This window comes from Ursus maritimus, unplaced genomic scaffold, assembly GCF_017311325.1.
Source record: "Ursus maritimus isolate PB19 unplaced genomic scaffold, ASM1731132v1 scaffold_4, whole genome shotgun sequence".
NCBI lineage: Eukaryota > Metazoa > Chordata > Mammalia > Carnivora > Ursidae > Ursus > Ursus maritimus.
The window spans coordinates 82184623-82204972 of record NW_024426552.1 but is presented as its reverse complement, the minus strand read 5'-3'; the positions used below and the strand labels follow the sequence as shown (position 1 = coordinate 82204972).

At 33.9% G+C, this 20350-nt stretch overlaps 1 protein-coding gene across 4 annotated transcripts in view; it reads left to right on the top strand.

Moving 5' to 3' along the window:
• The window catches only part of FXR1 (FMR1 autosomal homolog 1), a 59196-nt gene extending 39409 nt beyond the window's left edge, over positions 1 to 19787 (top strand). The window contains exons 10-18 of one of the 4 annotated variants that reach the window (XM_040621559.1): positions 795 to 904; positions 5726 to 5812; positions 7212 to 7269; positions 7357 to 7419; positions 11968 to 12171; positions 13970 to 14170; positions 14891 to 14971; positions 18503 to 18594; positions 19370 to 19787. In XM_040621559.1, the coding sequence (XP_040477493.1) occupies positions 795 to 904; positions 5726 to 5812; positions 7212 to 7269; positions 7357 to 7419; positions 11968 to 12171; positions 13970 to 14170; positions 14891 to 14971; positions 18503 to 18594; positions 19370 to 19540 (1067 nt within the window). In that variant the 3' untranslated portion in view covers positions 19541 to 19787. Of the gene's footprint in view, positions 1 to 794; positions 905 to 5725; positions 5813 to 7211; positions 7420 to 11967; positions 12172 to 13969; positions 14171 to 14890; positions 14972 to 18502; positions 18595 to 19369 lie in introns of all 4 variants that reach the window. The other 3 variants (XM_008705291.2, XM_008705290.2, XM_040621558.1) reach the window with 3 other exon arrangements.
• The last annotated feature ends 563 nt before the right edge of the window (positions 19788 to 20350 follow it).

The following is a 20350-nucleotide window of genomic DNA, read 5'->3' as shown; positions in this document are numbered from 1 at the left end:
AACACCATCTAGTACTGCTTTGCTATTCTATGCATTTGCTGTCTTTGTAAGAAAAAGTTCCTAAGGGGAAGAGAATTTCCTACCCCCCTTTTAGTTTCTCTTTTAGTTATTGGATACTCAATAACTGTTGTTTGACACACTTAAATGTTAAGTGTGGAGAAAGTAAATAATTTGGATTTTATGTCAATATATCGTATTTCATATCTAGGAAGACAGCATACCATATATGTACTATATGTATTTGTATAGCTGTGAAGTACTTAAAAACTTGGTAAAAATGTTAAATGCAAACATTTTATTTCATTGAAGAGAGAGTATTCATTTTAAAAGTATCTTCAAGTTATAAGTGTGTTTTGGACAAATAGCAACTTGAATATGAAAGCAAGATTGAATTTGTTAACTTAAGAAAACAAATTGGTATGATTAGTGCCAAAATAAGCGTTTCTTTTGCCTTTATTTATATGTCCAAAGTTTTGGAATGGGTTGTATTGGTATTTTAAAAATACAGAAACCATGCAGAGCACCTTAAGAAATGTTTTGGACTTGGAAAATGACCTACCTGTGAGCAGCATTGTCAATCCTAGGTAATATGGCCTTAGGCATTCTGAAGAGAAGGAAGTTTAAGAACAAGGATAAAATTCCTCCATAGTCTTCAGGGTGAATATATTGAGAGTGAAAAGATGGAACTTTGCTTGGTTTTTTAATTTGATAACAAGTCAAATTATTTGGGCTGGTGTTGGAAGGATAGCAGTATTGGTTTTAACTTAATGTTTTATTTTTTTCTCTTATTAAAGGAAAAGTAATTGGAAAAAATGGCAAAGTTATTCAGGAAATAGTGGACAAATCTGGTGTGGTTCGGGTGAGAATTGAAGGAGACAATGAAAATAAACTACCTAGAGAAGATGTAAGTATTTAAAATGTAATTTAATTAGCCCTTTTTCTTTCGTTCATTCGTTCGTTCGTTCTTTTTTTAAAAAAACCGTGTTCTGTTCCTGGCTGACTTATATTGTTTTCTATTTTGGAAATCATTTTGGTGAGTTGTATCTAATGAACTACTTACAGTCTGAGGCAGTGGATTTTTTTTTCTTTTTTTAAAGTTTTTTTCCTTACACTGTTGCTTTCCATGCTTAAGAAAACAGTCATCTTTCAATTGTGGGCCTTGGGATCTTGGTTAGTTTTTCATCACTTAGTTAAAAGCCAATTTTTGGTAAAAATGGTTTCAGTTTGAGAATTTGTTAAGTTCTTTTTTGTACTCAACAAAACAGCTTATTATAAAGGAATTCTTAGTAAATAACCGTGTACTTAATCTTTTTTAGAATCTGAAAACACCGATCATTTCTTATTTGAAGTCTTTAACCTTTTATATTGCTATTAATTATGACATGAACTTTCTGAAATTTCTTTCTCCATCCCTTCTCACATGTTCATGTTTAGTCTACAATGCAGTTCTTTACTCCTCATACATAACTTTAAGGATCTCTTACTTTGGTGGCTGCAGTGGCTTAAACTTTGTGTGCCTGCATTCGAATGAATTTAAGGCAAGGATTTTCTCCCAAATTATCTCTCTGGAAACAGCTTCAGTTCTGCACAATAGATTATTGCTTGGAGAGCTCTTTAGCCTCTTGGAAAGAATGTGTCTTCTTTAAAAGAACAAAAGAAAACTGTAGTGAGATTAGCTCAGATAACCTCACATCAAGTATTGGATGTTATAAAGATGCCTGTTAAAGAGCCTCTTCCTTTATTCCTTTTAATTAGAATGTAGAGGCAAAAAACCAAAAAGCACATGACTTAGTATTACAGAAATGAGTATTTGTGGCTGAGATTGCTTTCATCCTGCATTGCTTCCAGAATTGCTATAAATCTCAAATAACTTTTACTTTTAAGCAACTCTCCCTCCCATTGCCTTTGAGAGGAGGATTAAAATGGAGATGTCATTAAAATTCAACTTTCCCCCTTTATACCCCCTAATTTTAATGTATAAAAGAATGTTGATCCATTTGAATACAACCACTCCATAAAATTGGTCTGGATATCAGGATGTTTATTGGTCAGGACCATTATCTGAGTCAACTATAAATTTCTTAGCTTGATACAAGTAACTGCTCTTCTCTTGGCTTGATTTATCCCTAATTGCTTTCCAGTATTTAACATCTTGTTGCAAAGCTTATTCTTCTAAGTCTTTCTTCATAAATAAGAACTTTACTGTACTTTACTATTTGTAGTTTTAGTTATTGTTACCCCTATTTCTGTGCCAGGGTTAAGAAATTTAAATGCTTATGGAAACCCAAGCAGATACTAAATGATGAAGCAGGTTGGAATATACAAGACAGGGACATGAGGGTACATGGTCTCTTTCTATTAAAGAAGCAGATGCTGCTTAGCTTTAATCTGGTTGCTATATCTTTTGATATTCGGAGAAGCTGGAAACCTGTAATAATATACAAAATTAAAAAATTGTCAGAACATTGAATGTTAAAACAAATTTGAAGGTTGGTATTTGCTTATTTGGGGCCACCATTTCATAATTTAAGCTGTCTAAATCCCCTGACAGACTCTTTATAACTTGTTTACTGGTCTTTGGTGACCCACCGTTAGCCTGAGATGACCTTTCCCACCTGTGTATCATAGGAATTACTGTCTATGTAGTTGCGTATTTAATGATTTTCTCTCAGCGGTATATTTTTTGTTATCTCACCAAGCCACATTATGAACTCTGAAATCAAGAAATAAAGTCTGATTTCCCATATTCTGTGTTTTTCTCTAGGCAATGAAGTGTACAGTTAGATGCTTGCTCAGTATTTTCACTCCGTTTTTAAGATTGGATTTGAATTTTTCACTGTAAAAAAAAAAATACTTATGTAAAAGAATAGCACAGAAGGGTATTGTGTGAACAGTAAATGTCCTGTCTGTATCTCTCCTCTCTCCATTGTGTCTAATAGATTTTAGACTGTTGTTGGTTGCCTTTTCATGTCTTTGTTTTGCTACTGAAAAGTGTTGTAGCAAATATCCCTTAACCACTGGAGAGTAAATTCCTGGAAGTAGGTTTTTTAGATCAAAGGGTAAAAGGCATTTAAATTTTTTAGATCTTAGTTTTCCTACACAGTCTTTCTACCAGTGTCGGAAATGGGTCTGTTTTCCACATACTTGCCAATACAGAGTTCTATCAAACTTTTAATTAGTGCCATTCCAGAAGGTGTATATGCTATCTCTCCATATGCTTAAAAGACATTTTAATTTTTCTGTTAAGCAGCTTGTCTTCTGTATATTTTTTGCCTTTATTACTAAGTAGTTAGAACTTTTGCATTTTAAGGAAGCTAGTCTTTTGTCTTTTTATATTTGTAGCAAATACTCTTTCCTTATTTCCCCCAATATAAATTTTGTATGTTGGTATTTTTTTTTTTTTTTTTTTTTTAAAATTTTTTTTTTTGTTTTTTTTTTTTTTTTTTTTTTTTTTAGACTTTTGCTTTATGACTTAAGACTTTTTCATTCTGTGTCCTGCTTGGCAAGATCTTTCCTACATGTAGATCATTTAAAGATCCCATTTATATTTCATTCTCCAGGTTTTTAAAAAGTGTGTAAATTTTTCACTCCAGTGGGAATTTTTTTGGGGGGTGGGTGTAAGGTATGAGAAAGCAGTGATCCGTCTTTATTTTTCCCAAGTGCTAGTTGGTAGTATCAGTGCAATCTACTAAATATAAGAAATCAGTTATTAGCATTTTTTAAAAATCTAGAAATTTCACTGAAATGACTCATAGAAATGAATTTGTATATTCAGTATTAATCATTTACTCTTAAGATTCTTTATTATGGCTGTATAGTAGCCATTAAAATATTTTGTAAAACATGTGTCTTTAAGGTTGTGTTCTTACCTGTCCTTTTCTTTGGAGGTAACTATTGGTGATAGCATCTCAAATTCAGGGTCAGGGCATTGTATATCTCTATATTCCTTGCAGATCATCTGTCTGGAATGACTTTCCCTTTACCTACTTGGTAAAATTCTAATTGTTTTTAACATTTACTTTAATATTCTTAGGGGTTCCCCTAAGTTTCCACATCAGGGGTGGCATACTAAGTTTCCACATCTGGGGTGCCATAATCCACATTCTACTTAATATTCCTGTGTTTTTCATTGATACCACTAATGCTTTGCAGTAGGATTATTGCAGGAATGTTTAGTATCTTTTCTGAAACTGTGATTGCCTGTAGAATACGGACTTTGTTTTACTTATCCTTTTTCATTAGTGTAGATTCGGGCATGTAACAAGTGGTTGTTACTTGGAATTAGGTAACTGGATATACAATTGGCTGGCTCATTTGCTAATTGTATGACTTTGGGCAAATTGCTTTCTCAGCTGAAATTGGAGTATTTTTTTAATTGGAGTATTTCTTAAAGTTACTTTTTAAGGAATATTAAATAAGATACAGGTGTAGAATAATATACTTCTAGAAATACGGGATGTGCTTAAAATACTTTAGATCTTTTTTCACCCCTCTTCCATCTTTTATTCACTTTGCATTCTTTGTTATCTGCCCATGAATTCCTGAGGTTAGGGGCAAGACTTCTTACTTCCTGAGCTTAAGTTATAGCCTTTTTTTTCGTGCCCTCTTAAGCCTATCTGTTTATTTATTCTTTTTTTTTTTTTTTTATAAAGATTTTATTTGTTTGACAGAGAGACAGCCAGCGAGAGAGGGAACACAAGCAGGGGGATGTGGAAGAGGAAGAAAAAGGCTCTCAGTGGAGCAGGGAGCCTGATGCGGGGCTCGATCCCCGGACCCTGGGATCATGCCCTGAGCCGAAGGCAGACCCTTAACGACTGAGCCACCCAGGTGCCCCAAGCCTGTCTGTTTAAAGAGCTGTTAGGAACTCATCTGTAGAATCAAGAAAATGAGAGACACTGAAACTGACTGGGGGAGTTTATTTATGCTTTACTAATTTTTCCTTAGCCAGTAAGAAGCTAGAAGTGTATTTCTTTGTAAATTCAGCAAAGTTAATCCTTTGATTTGCTTTAATATTGGTGACTAAATATTTGCCCATATCAGTAATTCCTTTATTTTACATTGCGTAAATGTTTGTACTCTGTACGTGACACTTCTGTTAATGGTCAGGAAGTACTGAGTCCAGTGCACAACATTGACAGTTCTGTTATGTGAGCACTTATTAAGGATAACCTACCCAATGTGCTTTACCTTTTTAAAGCTATCACTACCAATGTGATCTGTCTGGTCTATAAATTTATACCAGTTTGAAGGAAAATTTCTTTAAAAGGTGGTTTATATTTGGAGAAAGACTGAATTAGAAATTAGAAAATCTGGGGCACCTGGTGGCTCAGTTGTTAGGCGTCTGCCTTCAGCTCAGGTTATGATCCTGGCGTTCTAGGATCGAGCCCTGCATTGGGCTCCCTGCCCAGCGGAAAGCCTGCTTGTCCCTCTCCCACTCCCCTGCTTGTGTTCCCTTTCTCGCTGCCTCTCTCTCTCTCAAAGAAAATAAATAAAATCTTTAAAGAAAAAAAAAATCTGATATAAAAGTAATTTAAATTTTTAGCATACTTAAACTGTAGGGCAAATACAATGAGTTTTTGAAAACCTCAGTATTTAAATTTTGAATTTTAGTAGATGTAAATCGCTGTGTTTTAGAAAAGTTTTCCAAATTATATATTGGTATGTGAAATTTAGGTTGGAACTTTGTTAAAATATGAACTACTGAGGATGCTGTGTTTTCTTACAGGGTATGGTTCCATTTGTATTTGTTGGCACTAAAGAAAGCATCGGAAATGTGCAAGTTCTTTTAGAGTATCATATTGCTTATCTAAAGGTTTGTATACTGTTCACATTCATATTGTTGCTTCATATGTTAAACTTCAAATTACATCAATTTTATATTCATATTAAATTTCAAATCATTAAATATTTTTGTTGATTCAGCTTCAGATTTACCCTGTTTTCCTACATGAGAAGTTAGGAGTAAAAGGTCTGTTGCCGTAATAAAATGATTGGCCTTATGCACATTGTTTCTCTTTTTCTTTGAACTTTTTATATTCTTTCCGTACTGTTTAAGAAATGGTCACACTTGTGTTCCTGTAATTTGACTGTCACCACCTTATGTATATATATATATGTGCTATACTGAAACCATTGTGTTTTTACCTTGATGTTTTAAATGCAAATAGGGCAGGGAGTAAGATGGGCTTTCTTGGTAATTGTGGTATTTGAATCAGAGGCGATACCCCATAGACATCGTTTGATAATTCTTAACCATTGTTTTTCAGATAAACTATTTGAGTTGATAAATAAAGAGCAAAGATTTTAAAAAAGAAATGGGCCATAAATTATTAAAAGTTGCAATTGTCATTTTCTACTTCATCTTTTATTACTAAGTTTCTCTTCTAATACCCTCAACAGCTCTGTCTCTAGTAGGTTTTCCTTTTAGTCACTCATATCATTGCTGTTATGTTAATATTTTGAAAGCACACATGATGATGTCATTCTTTTAAAACTCATGTTTATAAATCTCAATTCAGTCTGGCATTTAAAAGCCCATGCTTTATCTTCCAGTACTCTACTACTGTTAGCCAGGAGCTTTGTCTGGTCACCTTACCTTCACATTCTGTAATGACCTTGGTTTCTGAATGCCTAAGTCTCCTAGTTCATCTAGGCTACAACTCAGGTGTCACCGTTTTGATGGAAAAGTAGGTTAATAGTCCCTCTAATACATGGCACCTGTATCTCACTTATTAGTTTTAATTCCTTGAGGGCTGAATCTGGTAATGTGTAATTATTTGCTATTTAACAAACAGATCGTTCGTTCGTTCGTTCATTCATTCATTCATTCTTAGTGCCAGGAACTAAAACTGTGACTATTGCTCTAGCATAAGAAACATTTATTTTGCCTTGTAAGCACCAACAGATAGTTTATTTTAATGCTTGTCTGTTAAACATACCCTTGAAGGTGGAGAGTCCTTGTCTTTTTCTATTTTGTATGCTTGTAGCACTAAGCATACTTGGTGCTCACTAAGGTATTGAGTAAATGTTCAGTGAATTGAGTGAGCAAATGATACTGTGAATTGTATTTACTAGGTACGCAGTTGTATTTTACCAAATAATTGGCCAAGATCACAGCTTTCATTGATAGGGTGTATAGCTTTAACTGTAGGCTTTAAGAAGGTAAAAATGGTACAACATAGAATATTTACCCTTTTTTGTTTGGCTTATAGGAAGTAGAACAGCTAAGAATGGAACGCCTACAGATTGATGAACAGCTTCGACAGATTGGTATGGGTTTCAGACCTTCTTCCACCAGAGGGCCTGAAAAAGAAAAAGGATATGCCACTGATGAAAGTACCGTCTCTTCTGTACAAGGTTCTAGGTCTTATAGTGGAAGAGGCAGAGGTCGTCGGGGCCCTAATTACACCTCCGGTTATGGTAAAAAAACAATTTTTTTTGTTAGTCATTTTAGTTTAGGCACTTCAAAACTTTTTGCTTAATATTATTCAGTTCATTGCTCTGTCCTGGCTTTGGGGGCAGGAGATAATTTTGAGCTATGTCTATGGTAGCAAAGGCATACTTTACATTAATGACAGTAAAAGGTATATGATGCTCCAGCAGCTATGTAATGAGATCAAACATGGTTTTGTTGAGTTGGCAGTTCATGATCATGTTTATTCTAAATGTTTAGAATAAAGGTAGGTGGCATTTGTATGTACATATTTGTAAACAAAAGTGTTGTATACATATCAAAACGTAGTAATGGTGATTATACTGCTAGGAAACATCTTTTGCCTACTCTCTAGGAAAGATAAAAATGAAAAATAATGCCAATCAGTGTGCCAAGGTTGTGTATAGTACATCTGTACTAGCTTTATAAAATATACTTTATTGGCTCACTTGGCAGTTTTGAATATAAATATTTCACATCTGGAATTATTTTATGAAATAACATTTCACTAAAATGAGGGCTTTAAAAAGCTAGAACCAAATTAACATTTTATAAATGATCATCATTTATTTAATCATGTATTTCAGTGTGAGGATGGGGCCCTAACCCATGTAGGAAGGGGCCAGTGGATGGTGGTGGTCAACAATTTTCTAATCCTAAATTTTCACTTATTCTTCTTCAGCTTTGGAGTTGTTCCATTTTTCTCCATTTGGACTTGGATCTTAGCAGTGATCTGATTTTTGTCTTCCCTCGTTCGCTTCCCTTTCCTTCTCTTTTCTCCATTCCTCTATGCTCACCCTAACTAACTGCTTTAGAAAAATAATTCATAAGCCTTTTCCAAAATAGAAGGCATTTAGGGAGAATGGATAAACATAAAAGTTTACAGTGTGCAGATTTCATGTTTGAAGGATCATCTAATGATGCCAGAATTATGTTAAATTTATCCTTTCGTTTGTTGTAGAGCTGTGAAAGGTTAATTATCCCTTCCCTTTCATATTTTTCCACGTTCTCATTTCTTGATAGTTTTTATTTAAAGTTAACTATTGGAACTTGAAAAGCAAAATTCTAGTAAAGTGAGTGTTTAGCATATGAAGGGCAGAAAATTGTGAAGTACTGTATTTCCTGAAAATACATTTAATACAAAGGACAATTAACCAGTAATTAAAGAGAAATTATATTGAATGATTCTAGAGGCACAGATTACTAGTACAGATAATCAGATTTGGCTTTTTGGATGATAGGATGATGAATTAGTTGAAGACTTTTATAAGTCTCTGTAGGAAGTCAACTAACTGATGAGGCCAGTCTTTTGCAAAATGCCTTTGTTGACAGATAAAATTTTTGTGAGTTAGTAAGTTTTTATGAGTGTTAGAGGAATATCCTCTGGATTGAAGAAAAGTTATGCAAGTTGTTCAGTAGATGGCACTCTTACCTCTGAAACTTTGCAGACTGGTAGTAGCATTGCATTTCTTGAAATAGCTATTGAATTTAAGTGGGCTTGAGAGAAAAAACATTTGAATTTGGTTATAGATACTCTCTTACCTACTTAATATCAGGATATTTAGGTGATAATATATAAGTTGTATAAGAAACATTTGCTCATAATGTCTCTGAAGTTGGTATGATCCTTAGAATGGATGATGTTTTAAAGCTAATGGGCAACATTTTCTTTAATGGCACACAAAATATGTCTTAAAATAAATGGGTGGCATGTTGGAATTGACAAAATATGGTACTTTAGCTATTAAGTTTAGCATACATGAACATTGGAAAGGATGTGAAGTATCTTCAGGAGTGATTTTAGAAGTGTTAGGGGAAAATCTGATTTATAACTCTGTTAAAAACAGGTTTTATTTGTTGGAGTCATTAAAAATCAGATTAGTTTCATGAATCATTTTTAGAGCTATTTAAAAAGTTTATTTGGATTCATGAACTTAATATTTTACAAAATTAAAAGAGTGATGTGCAGTGATTTCAGTGGTGTGCATTCATATGATTAGTAGTGTTAGTTTCCTTTTGATGCTTTAACGAATCTCAAACTTAAAGGCTTAACACAGATTTATTATCTTATAGTTTCCTAGGTCATAAGTCAAACATGAGTCTCAGTGGGCTAAGTTTTTTTTTTTTTTTTTTAAAGATTTTATTTATTTGAGAGAGAAAGTGAAAAGAGCACGAGAGGGGGAAGGGTCAGAGGGAGAAGCAGACTCCCTGCTGAGCAGGGAGCCTGATGCGGGGATTCGATCCTGGGACTCCGGGATCATGACTTGAGTTGAAGGCAGTCGCTTAACCAGCAGAGCCACCTAGGCACCTTCAGTGCGCTAAAATTGTCAGCAGGGCTGTGTGTCCTTTCTTGATGCTGTAACATTCCCAGCTTCTAGAGACGATCTTCATCCCTTTTGCATATGACTCCCTCTTTCAGTCTTCTAAAGCCAGTAGCTGCAGAGTTCTGCTATCTCTTTGGTTCTCTGCAGCTGAGATTCATATGATGAGTTTCGCCTCACCTGGATAATCCATGATAATCTCCCCACTTCAATATCCTTAACCTATCACATCTGCAAAGTCCCTTTTGCCATCCCAGAAACATTTAAGCTTTATTTAATATGACTAAAGCCCGAGCACTAGCCAGTTCATTAGCCCTTTTTCTTTTTGGCTTTAATATCTCTTATCTACTGAAATCTATGTTTTAGATCACCCCCTTTAAGTATTTAGAATACAAGATTAAGGTTCAAGTTTAGGAAGAATTTCCTTGCTTGTGATACTGAGTTAAATACTATGATGTATTTCTGGAGAAAATTCAATAGGGACTTAAGTAAAAATTTTTAAAATGAGATATTCACTTACCTTCAGATTTTGGTATTGTCTTCAGGCAGTGTATAGGCTTGTCAGTAAATTCAGAAATTCTTACACATTCCAAAAGATATTTGACTGATGAAATGATAAATTGCCATTATTCTAACAAACCATGACATCAGTTAGTATATTTTTTTGTTATTTGGAGAAATAAATGTTTAGGAGATTGATTCTCTTTTGTGGGATTCTCAGTCCTAATAAACACTTTTAAGTGTGAATACTAAAAACTTGGCTATAGTTTTTTCTAAAGGATAGTTCCAACGTTTTAATCCATTTTTATATAATTGAGTGGTTACATCAATATTTAAGGTCGTGGGAAAAAAAGGAAGAATTATCTGTAAAGGAGAAAGGAAGTTGTTAGGCTCCTTCATTTACCTTAATACATCTACTTTTGTACATCTGAAGAGTTCTTATGTTTTACTTTCATCATCAAATGACTGGAGTTAAAATGTAGGGAACTTGTAGTCTATAGAATCACTTTTATTTGGGAGATAAGCAAAGGAACTTCAAAATCATGCAACAGATTCATTTATCAAGAGAGAATTGTTATGCATATTGTTAGGTGTCTGGGGGCATTTAGAGGTAGAAGAAAGAGCTCTACCATTTAAATATATCATAGACCAAGTGGGATGTAAACCCAAAGGAGAAAAAATGGAAAAGAACACATGCCAACATTGCATGATAGACTCATATTGCTTTTAAGGAAATAAAAGGAGAAGTGAGGTCTGTTTAAAAGTTAAGTTGGTCTGGAACTAGAAATTGAACTGGGCTCTGAAGGAGATAGATTTGGACATACGATAAAAAGGAGCGGTGGAAGTGGCATCCCAGAATTAAAGAATAGAAGTGGGAGTGAGTATTGTAGTGATTGAGTCCTCTAAATCTGGCACTTCGTGATATGGTAATGATACTGCAAGTATTTTATAGAATATTTGCAGTGTTTAAATTTTTAAAAGGTCAGTATTAAAATAGGTCATTGAAACCTTAGAAATGGTCTGTCAACCTTTAGAATCTCAATGAATTTTTCTCGTCAGGTTAAAGTTGTCTTCTCAGCATTCTTAAAATTTGTTCTGTAATTTTACATAGTGTATTCTAATTTAAGCCACTATTGCTCGTAAAACATAATTATTTTAGGTACAGCTACTAAAAATGCACTCCCAATTTGTAAGAGACGATCAGTTATAAGAAAAAGTGCGATTTCAGAGATGTTAAAAGTGTGAAAAAATGTGCTTCCTAGAATCAATGAAATGGTAGAGTACACTATACTAATTAAACTACTCGTTTTTCTAAATATTAAATTTGCTTTTAAATATTGGATTGCAGTTATTTTTACTATACTAATTTGTTTTTAAAACAAAAATGGGCAATTTTTTTTATTTCCCTGTATTAACTGTTTTGCATATTGTATATGTAATGTCTTGTGTGTTTTCTGTAATATTTTATTGGCTCTATTTCTGCACATTCAAACCAATTTCTAATTTCCCACTAGTAGATCCTGTATTACTAGTCTAATATTAACGTGATTAATAAATTTCCGACTCATTTAATTTTTATGTAACTTTCTTTGAATCAGCCAATTAGGGTTATTAACGTAATGATTTGTAGGAAGTAATTTTGAAAGATTTCACTCCTTTTTTCCCTTTTTAAAAAAAATAGGAATCTAACTGGCTTATGTTCTCTTTCCCAAGGTACAAACTCTGAGCTGTCTAACCCCTCTGAAACAGAATCTGAGCGTAAAGATGAGCTGAGTGATTGGTCATTGGCAGGAGAAGATGATCGGGAGAGCCGACATCAGCGTGACAGCAGGAGACGCCCAGGAGGAAGAGGGAGAAGTGTTTCAGGGGGTCGAGGTCGTGGTGGACCACGTGGTGGCAAATCCTCCATCAGTTCTGGTAGTCTTTTATATACTATGTCAGAATCCTTACTTTGTGAACAGTATAACTTTATACAAGTTAATTCATTTCCCAAGGCCACCCATTCTGGGAAGTGTCTTCTCACTGAGGAAAATAGTGGAGTATATGGCAAGATAAGGAGAAGCCCTATAGGGTGTTTCTCAGTGAAGGTTTAGCTAGAATATTCAGGTCAGAGAAATTTTGGTTGGCCGATTCTCTGTTTTGATGGTCCAAGATTTCTCTCTCTGGTTTTTTGGGGGCTTATGTAATTAGAATGTTTTTTTCCTTAAAATATTTGGGTTATATATTTGTTTGCCAGACAGACCCAGAAAATTCTGATGCACAGAGAGATCTAAGTTACTTTACATACTTAATATTGAAAATTAACTGAGAAGAATTTTTGCTGCACTGTGTACTATTTTGGGAACGGAAAAATTGTGAAATCAAATTTTTTTTTTTTACTGTTTGAGGAATTGAGTTGTAAAGAAGGCTGTTTAGAAGACTGAGAACTGAGGAGCATAAGCAACTTTTTACTCATGTCTTTTTATAGGAGTTCCGAGAATGTTTTTGCTTAGCATAATGGACTAGGGGGGAGGATTGTCAGCAGTATGTGGACTAGATTATATCAGAGATATATAACCTTTACATATTTTTATTGTATACCACTTTAAGAAAGCCACTCTTAATGTTATACGCCCTATGAAAGTTTACATAGTATTTTAAATGTCATAGAACATACCTATATATAATTAAATGTATAGCAGACTTGTTTACAAACTACAAAAAGCTGGAACAAATTACACAATTTTAGGGGCTTTTAAAAAGGTACTCAAGTTCCAGTGATATTCTTTGAGCCCTAAGTTTAGTTTTATAGGCGTTTAGGGAAATAGTTTTTATATTTTACTACATTACATTGCTATTACCAAGGTTTATAAAATTGTAGTATGCTGAATTGCGCAATAAATGTACTTTACCTAGTGCTTATGATTAATGGATAAACTTAGTGTCTTTTGCAAAGATGCTAGCTTGCTAGCTGTTACCAAAGGAAACTTAGAAAGGAAAAATCGTGATTAGGTGAATTTCTTCTATAATTTGGTTGGTGGAGGCAGTAAATGCACATAGGTAAGATGGGTATTTTTTTTCTTATGAATTATATCTTAAAACTTTCCCTTTCCCACCCTCACCCCACCTTACCCCTCCTTTACTCTTTGTTTCTGGAGATGGGAGTACTAGTTAACATTCATTTCTGTATTTTCCTATAACCAGTTAGAATTTGAACCTTTATTTTAGTTTGCTTTTTTTTGTGTAGACTTGTTTTGATTGCTTCAGTTCAGTAACATTTCTACTATGCTGTGGAGTGCAGGTTTTGAGAGTTATTTGGTAATAGTCCATTAACATTAGCACAAAGCAGCAGCCAGCACCTTGAACTCCATAAAGGGGACAAAACTGAATATTTCTCTTCATTTTCATTTCTCTAGCCTCTGGGCGGATTAGCTCAGAATGTGAATATCAAAAATAGCATGTAAAAATATATTATTTTCTAATACATTTTCAAAACAAGTCCAAGAAATGGTAGGTAGCTGAGGGTATTTGCTCATTTTCTGCTTTAATTTTTCATTGCCATTTAAAGTTTTTCATGTTTGTTATTTTCCAGGGAAAATAGTGATACAGAAAACATTTGAATACAGGGTATGGGGGAGAATTGAAGTTTCTTTATCATTAATAGATATAGATCAAAACATTACTAATAACTGCAGCTCTCTTAAACAAATATTTCTTGCCTCTGACATGCATATAGTGCTCAAAGATCCAGACAGCAATCCATACAGCTTACTTGATAATACAGAATCTGATCAGACTGCAGACACTGATGCCAGCGAATCTCATCACAGTACTAACCGTCGTAGGCGGTCTCGTAGACGAAGGACTGATGAAGATGCTGTTCTCATGGATGGGATGACTGAATCTGATACAGCTTCAGTTAATGAAAATGGGCTAGGTATGTAAGCACTTAGGGAAAAGATATATTATTGTATAATAATGTATGACGCTTTTTTCAAAAAAAAAAAAAAAAAAAAAACAAACCCCCAAACGTAATGCAATTCGCATATTGAATTTTTCTTGGTGTTTACTTCAAACAAGATAGATAGCTTTGTGTCTGTCTGAAGTGTCTAGTTCTCAGATTTGTATAGCTAAATTATTTGAAACCAGAAAGGTTTATTAAAGTGCCCTTTGATGCCATTAAATCAGTACGAATATTCCAGCTGCAAGGTACTTAATACTCTTATTGTTCCTAAACCAAAATTGGGCTTTCAGCTTGCCTCTTTAAAATTTATTATAAATGACACTAGTGAAGGTATGTATATTGAGTAGGCGTTAACTTCCAAAGGGCTAAAGTGTTGTTAACTTTGCTTAAAAAAACTAAATTGTATTGGAAAGGAAGACTTTATTCCTGAATGATGGTAATTAAGTTGTTGAGTTTGTTCAGTTGAGAGTTTAAAACCCTCTTAATTTCCAAATGATAATTCCATTTTTAATCTATTTGAAATGCTCAAAACTACAAAATTATTTTCCTGTCTCAGTAATGTATGTTGTTTTATCTTCCTTGTTGAATTAAAAAGTTCTCTTTCCACATTCTTAAATCTTTGAAGGAAAGAAGTTTTTTTGTTCTGCCTTTTGTTTTTCTCGGAATAGTTCATGGTAAACTTTGCAATTACAGATGATAGTGAAAAAAAACCCCAGCGACGCAATCGTAGCCGCAGGCGTCGTTTCAGGGGTCAGGCAGAAGATAGACAGCCAGGTAACTTGAGTGGACCTGTTGACAACACCAGGTCACAAGCATGAAAAAATGTCATGTGTCTGCTTTCTAAATATATTATACTTACATGTACACATGTGTGCATATACATTCAAGATGTGCATTGCATAAATTGTTTACTCAACTAATACGACTACTACTCTTAAGAAAATGCATTCTTCCTTCACTCCGTAAATGTTTACCTAATCGAACTAATGTTGTGTCTTAATTTTTTTTTTACATGGAAATACTGTTGAGAAGACCATTATTTTGTCCACTTGGCAGATTTTTCATACTTGAGTTTGGGCCTGCCATCCCAGGGACTTTGTTGTAGATTGTGATTGAGGTTGATTGGCAAAACCAGGCAAACTTTTGCATGGTGCCACTTACTATATCTGAATTCAGCACCTCATTTTTGTGGGAATTCTAATACCCACAGTTAAAAAAAAAAAAAAAAGTATAAATGAGAAAAATACTTGAAAGTGTCTTTTTTCTAATAAGAGGAATGCATGTTATGTTTTGTTTGTTTATTGTAGTGTGATGCCTTTTCCCTTACACCTACTAACTATTCAGATTAATAGTACTTATTTATTAGTTTTAGAATGTTTATTTTAAGTAGTCATAATTTTTAGTAACTTCAAAGAAACTTGTTTGCTGTGTCTATATTATTTTGAACATAATTCCATATCCTGTATACAGAGTCACGTGTATATTCACAATGAAGAAATTGTGTGCACCAAAAATAAACCCCTTTTAAACTAATCAATTTCTGCATTCTTTCCAAAGCAAATTCTTGGATGTGTTTTCCCCAAATAAAGAATGTAAATTCAAGTATCTCTAATATTTTAAGTTTAGTGGTTGTAGAGACATTTGGGAAAACTGGTTAAAGGTGTTAGTTCCCATTCTTGAAGAAAAGTTCATGTTTTAAAGATAGTTGTAAATTTAAAAGGAATTAAATATTGTCAAAAATAGAAAGTTTCCAGAAAGTGTTTCTTACTGTTTTCCCTTCTCTTCCCTTTCTCTGTAGTGTTAGAAATGTTCTTTAGACCAAGAGGTCATATTTACATTGTTTGAAGTTGGCATGGCAATGAATACAATTTCTACCGCTCTTTATAAATAAGAAAATTCAAACTATTGTTGTGGGCTTACCATAGGGTAAATAACCTAGTTTGTTAACTAGGTGGATGGTGCTTTATTACCAAGTCAATGGACATAAAAAACATAGTGGTGTTAAAGAAGAGGCCGAGAGATTTCTGTATGATATTAAGTGAAACTTGAGTAATTTGGGGTGTCCAGTAATTTGATGATTTGTTCCATACTTGCATTTATTCCTGTTTTACCGTTCTTTGGAATTGCTGCTTTTCCTGTTTAGAAATCCTTGTCTTGCGTAGCCTGTCTTCCCTGTTCTTCCCCTAAAATCTTTTAAAAGCCCCCTAAGATAACATCGATGGAACAGACACATCATTTTCTCCTTACCCCTGCCAGTACTTGTAGAAAAGTAGCATCATCTAAAAATATCAACATTCCCTTATATACACAATCATTTCAGTTCTCATTTGCTCAAAATTTGTTGTCTTTAGTGTAAATTAAGCAGTGAATATTGCTTATTATACTTAGAAAGTGACTATACAATGTGTCCAGTTGATTTACTTGGGCCCCTTAGGAGGAAATTCTACAGTCCAAATTATGCTGCACAGATCGCTGTATTTTTCTTCTAGATATTATATTTATTAATCTTTAATGGCCTTTTAAGTGGCTAATATTATAAGGACTGGCTCTGAATAGGCTTTGAGTCACCTAAGGTGGTTTTTGGTTGTACTTCCCTTTATGGGGGAGGGGCACTGGTAAGTTTTTACCTTTCCAGCTAAGTGCCTCTTAATTTAGTTGATACCCTTATCAAAGTTTATTATTCTGTGAGTGTACATAGTGGATAAAGGGTTCTAAGTTGTCACATATTCAGATTTAGCCATATGTTTGTGCAGCATGGTTTCCAAGTAGCAGAGTTCTTCCAGGTGTCACTGAGGTCTGAACTGTGGAAACAGAATGAATTCATTAAGGTGCTCCCCAAACTAGAATCATTTCTAGAATGGTTTTGCCACCATGTATGTAGACTATATAATAATGAAATGGATTTGACAGTATTCTTCTCTTCAGTTTTGAAAACGATTACTAAATGTATTTATAAATGAAGGGTGAATTTAAATGATTTTTTAAAAGCTCCAAAATGAATACCCCAAGTTTCTTAGAATTTGGAAACAAGGCAGTTTTAGATAGGAAACATCTTTATTTAGTGCTGTTTCTTAGAAATGATATGTATTCTGAATTAAGTGGTTTCTTTGAGATTTAAGATTCATTTAGTAGTTTCAGAAAATTCTTGGCTCTTACAGAAGTACTATGTTAATTCGTGGACACAAAAGATAAATTGTAAATACTGTCCAGCTTCTTTATCAAAATGACTTATTTTCATATCATTTGAACCTGATGGACCATTTCTCCCCTAGTGACTTTTAATAAATAATTTAAAATTTACTTGAGTTTTCATTCTTTATATTAACTTGCTCTCATCCCGTAAATTAAAATACACTATATTTCATATAATCAGAGATTTTCCTCCCCAGTTTCTGGTAGAAAATGATTCTTTGAAAGAGAGCGATTATTTGGTATTTCTTCAAATCAATAAATTCTCCGTCGTAAGTCCTAAAGAGAAAGGATTGAGGTGTAAATTGAGGCCAGAGTACCTGTAGAACAGAGATGTTGCACTTGGGTTGGCAGAAGGGTGTTAGGTTGCTTTAGTCTTATTCTTATGTCACTATTGCCATCCACTTCCTTGCAAACACACATACACTTCAATCAGTCCCTTAAAAGATTGTCAAAGCGGGGAAGAGGTGGTTACTGGATTAGTGGTGGCCCTTTTCCCACCGTATCATTGTCCACATTTTTAGGGTGGTGTTCTGCCATCTTTAGTTGGCTTGTAGTTTTTTATTTTAGACCAGTCAGAATGGTTTGTGAAAAAGGAACCATAAAATACCACACTTGGATATCTTATTTGCGCTTAAAAAGAGAAAAAAAGAACGACAAAAACAAATATTTGAGTAAATCTTCTATATCTGATGAAATTTTCATATTGAAGTATATATAGCACACCGTGATTTGCACCAAATATGCCCCGTTTTTTCCCCAGAGAGTTGCAAACACTGGGCTTAGAATCCTGCATTTCCTATTCTTAGTTGTGGATTTCTGTATCAGACTTTATCCCACAACTATAGTCAGTCAGAAGCAGTGGCTGGATTCCTGTGAAAGCAGACTTAAATCTAGGCTTCCTTGGATCTCCAGCTTGGAATTTGTATTGTCCGCACTAAATCACAGGCACATTTTTCAAGTTTTGTTTTTGGTTGGAGGTGGTACCCAGCTTAAAATTTTGAAATTGGGTTACCTACCATCAGTTTATTTTAAAAGTAAAATTACTCTTTATCCATAATTAAACTTTAGAAATATTTTTTTCAACACCTGTAATTTTTTTCTCATCTTCAACAGTCACAGTTGCAGATTATATTTCTAGAGCTGAGTCTCAGAGCAGACAAAGAAACCTCCCAAGGGAAACTTTGGCTAAAAACAAGAAAGAAATGGTAAGGAGAATTTAACCTGTAGGTTTTGTTGTTTTTGTTTTTTGGGTTTTTTTTTTTTTTTTGGTTTTGTTTTGTTTTGTTTTTTTTGTTTTTTGTTTTTTTCTGTTTTGGTATGGTTTAGCTTTATTTTTACTTCTTAACTTACTGTATGATCGATCACTTGTTTCCCCAACTAGACAAATAATATTTTAAAGACTACTCTTGATTTTGTTCTTGGCACCAGGTAATTGAAGATATGCATGCTTGAGCCTGGAATACTTTTCATTTAGAATTCCAAATAGCATTTGTAAAATTCAGTCTGCCCAAAGATATTGGGCATGGAGATTGTTGGCTTAATTTGGGGAGCAGTAGGCTATATACCTCTTCTAAGTGATGGATGTAGACCTTTAAGTTTCAATTCTTTAAATGCTTTAAGGGATTTGAAATGTAAATGAGTTTCAAAAAAAAAGGTGAGTAAATTAGGTGTTTATTTGCTTGGGGTGTTAACTTTGTATCTTTTACATGGTGATCTTTCCAGTGGTTAAAATTAGGTTCAAGTTTTCAGATTCTAATGTGATATAGCACTGCTAGGTACTAGAGATAGATTTGAAAGACCAATAGAGGTGGAGTACATTGGTATATGCTTTGAAAACTTAAGAACATTTTAATTCTTTGATCCAATGTGGTTATAAAACTAAAATGATTTATTAGCTAATTAATGTTTATATAGCTGTTTTCCTCCTCAGCTGTAGATTTCATTTATAAAGAAGTTGAAAAAGTTGTCTCCCTTTGGCAGGCAAAAGATGTGATTGAAGAGCATGGTCCTTCAGAAAAGGCAATAAATGGCCCAACTAGTGCTTCTGGCGATGAAATTTCTAAGCTACAGCGTACTCCAGGAGAAGAAAAGATTAATACCTTAAAAGAAGAAAACACTCAAGAAGCAGCAGTCCTGAATGGTGTTTCATAAACTGAAGAAGTTCCTAGTTTACAGTTCTTTTACATTTTACAATAGTGCTTGTACAAGCTTGCCAAAGATAGAATATGGATCGCCAGTCTTTACATCGCACTTTCAGTTCCTCCATTTGGAATTCAGAAAGGGGAGGGATCCTGAAGAAACCATATGTTAAACATACTTTGACACCTACTGTGTTATAAAATATATCATCAGATGTGCCTTGAGAATAGTATATGTAACATTAAAAAAAGTTGCTGGCTATAGGAAATGTTATTTTGTTTTCAAAATATGGCAGAGATGGGGGGAGGTGGGTGGGGTGGGATCCCTAACGTAATATTCTTTATGAAAAGCATTAGCTGCTTTTGTTACATTTTTAATAATATGCAACCACTTCTTCACCTGAGGAAAACTAGAATGAAATGCAGTCTAAAATATTTTGCACTGAATTGTAATTTCTCCATTAGTTTAGTCTGGAAACTGGTCTGTTTTAATGTGTTTTTTAAATGCTGTATGTAGAGGAAAATCTGCAGACCACTGGAATACATTTTGTTAAACTCTCATCTGCAGGGACACTGGGTGATATTGGCAGTGACTGTTCTACATTGAGGCTTTGTTTGGTTTATTTATTAAAGTGTACAGTATTTAAAAATCAAACATAGCTTTAGTTAAAACACTAAGCTGAATTAGTCATGTCCATTTCAGACATAACCTGAACTACTGAAAAGATCAATTTCCAGGAGGTTTATTCTGTATAAAAGTACATGTAGTCTTCAGTAGAATCTCTTTCCTTTTTTCTTTTTTCTTTTTTTTTCTTTTCTTTTT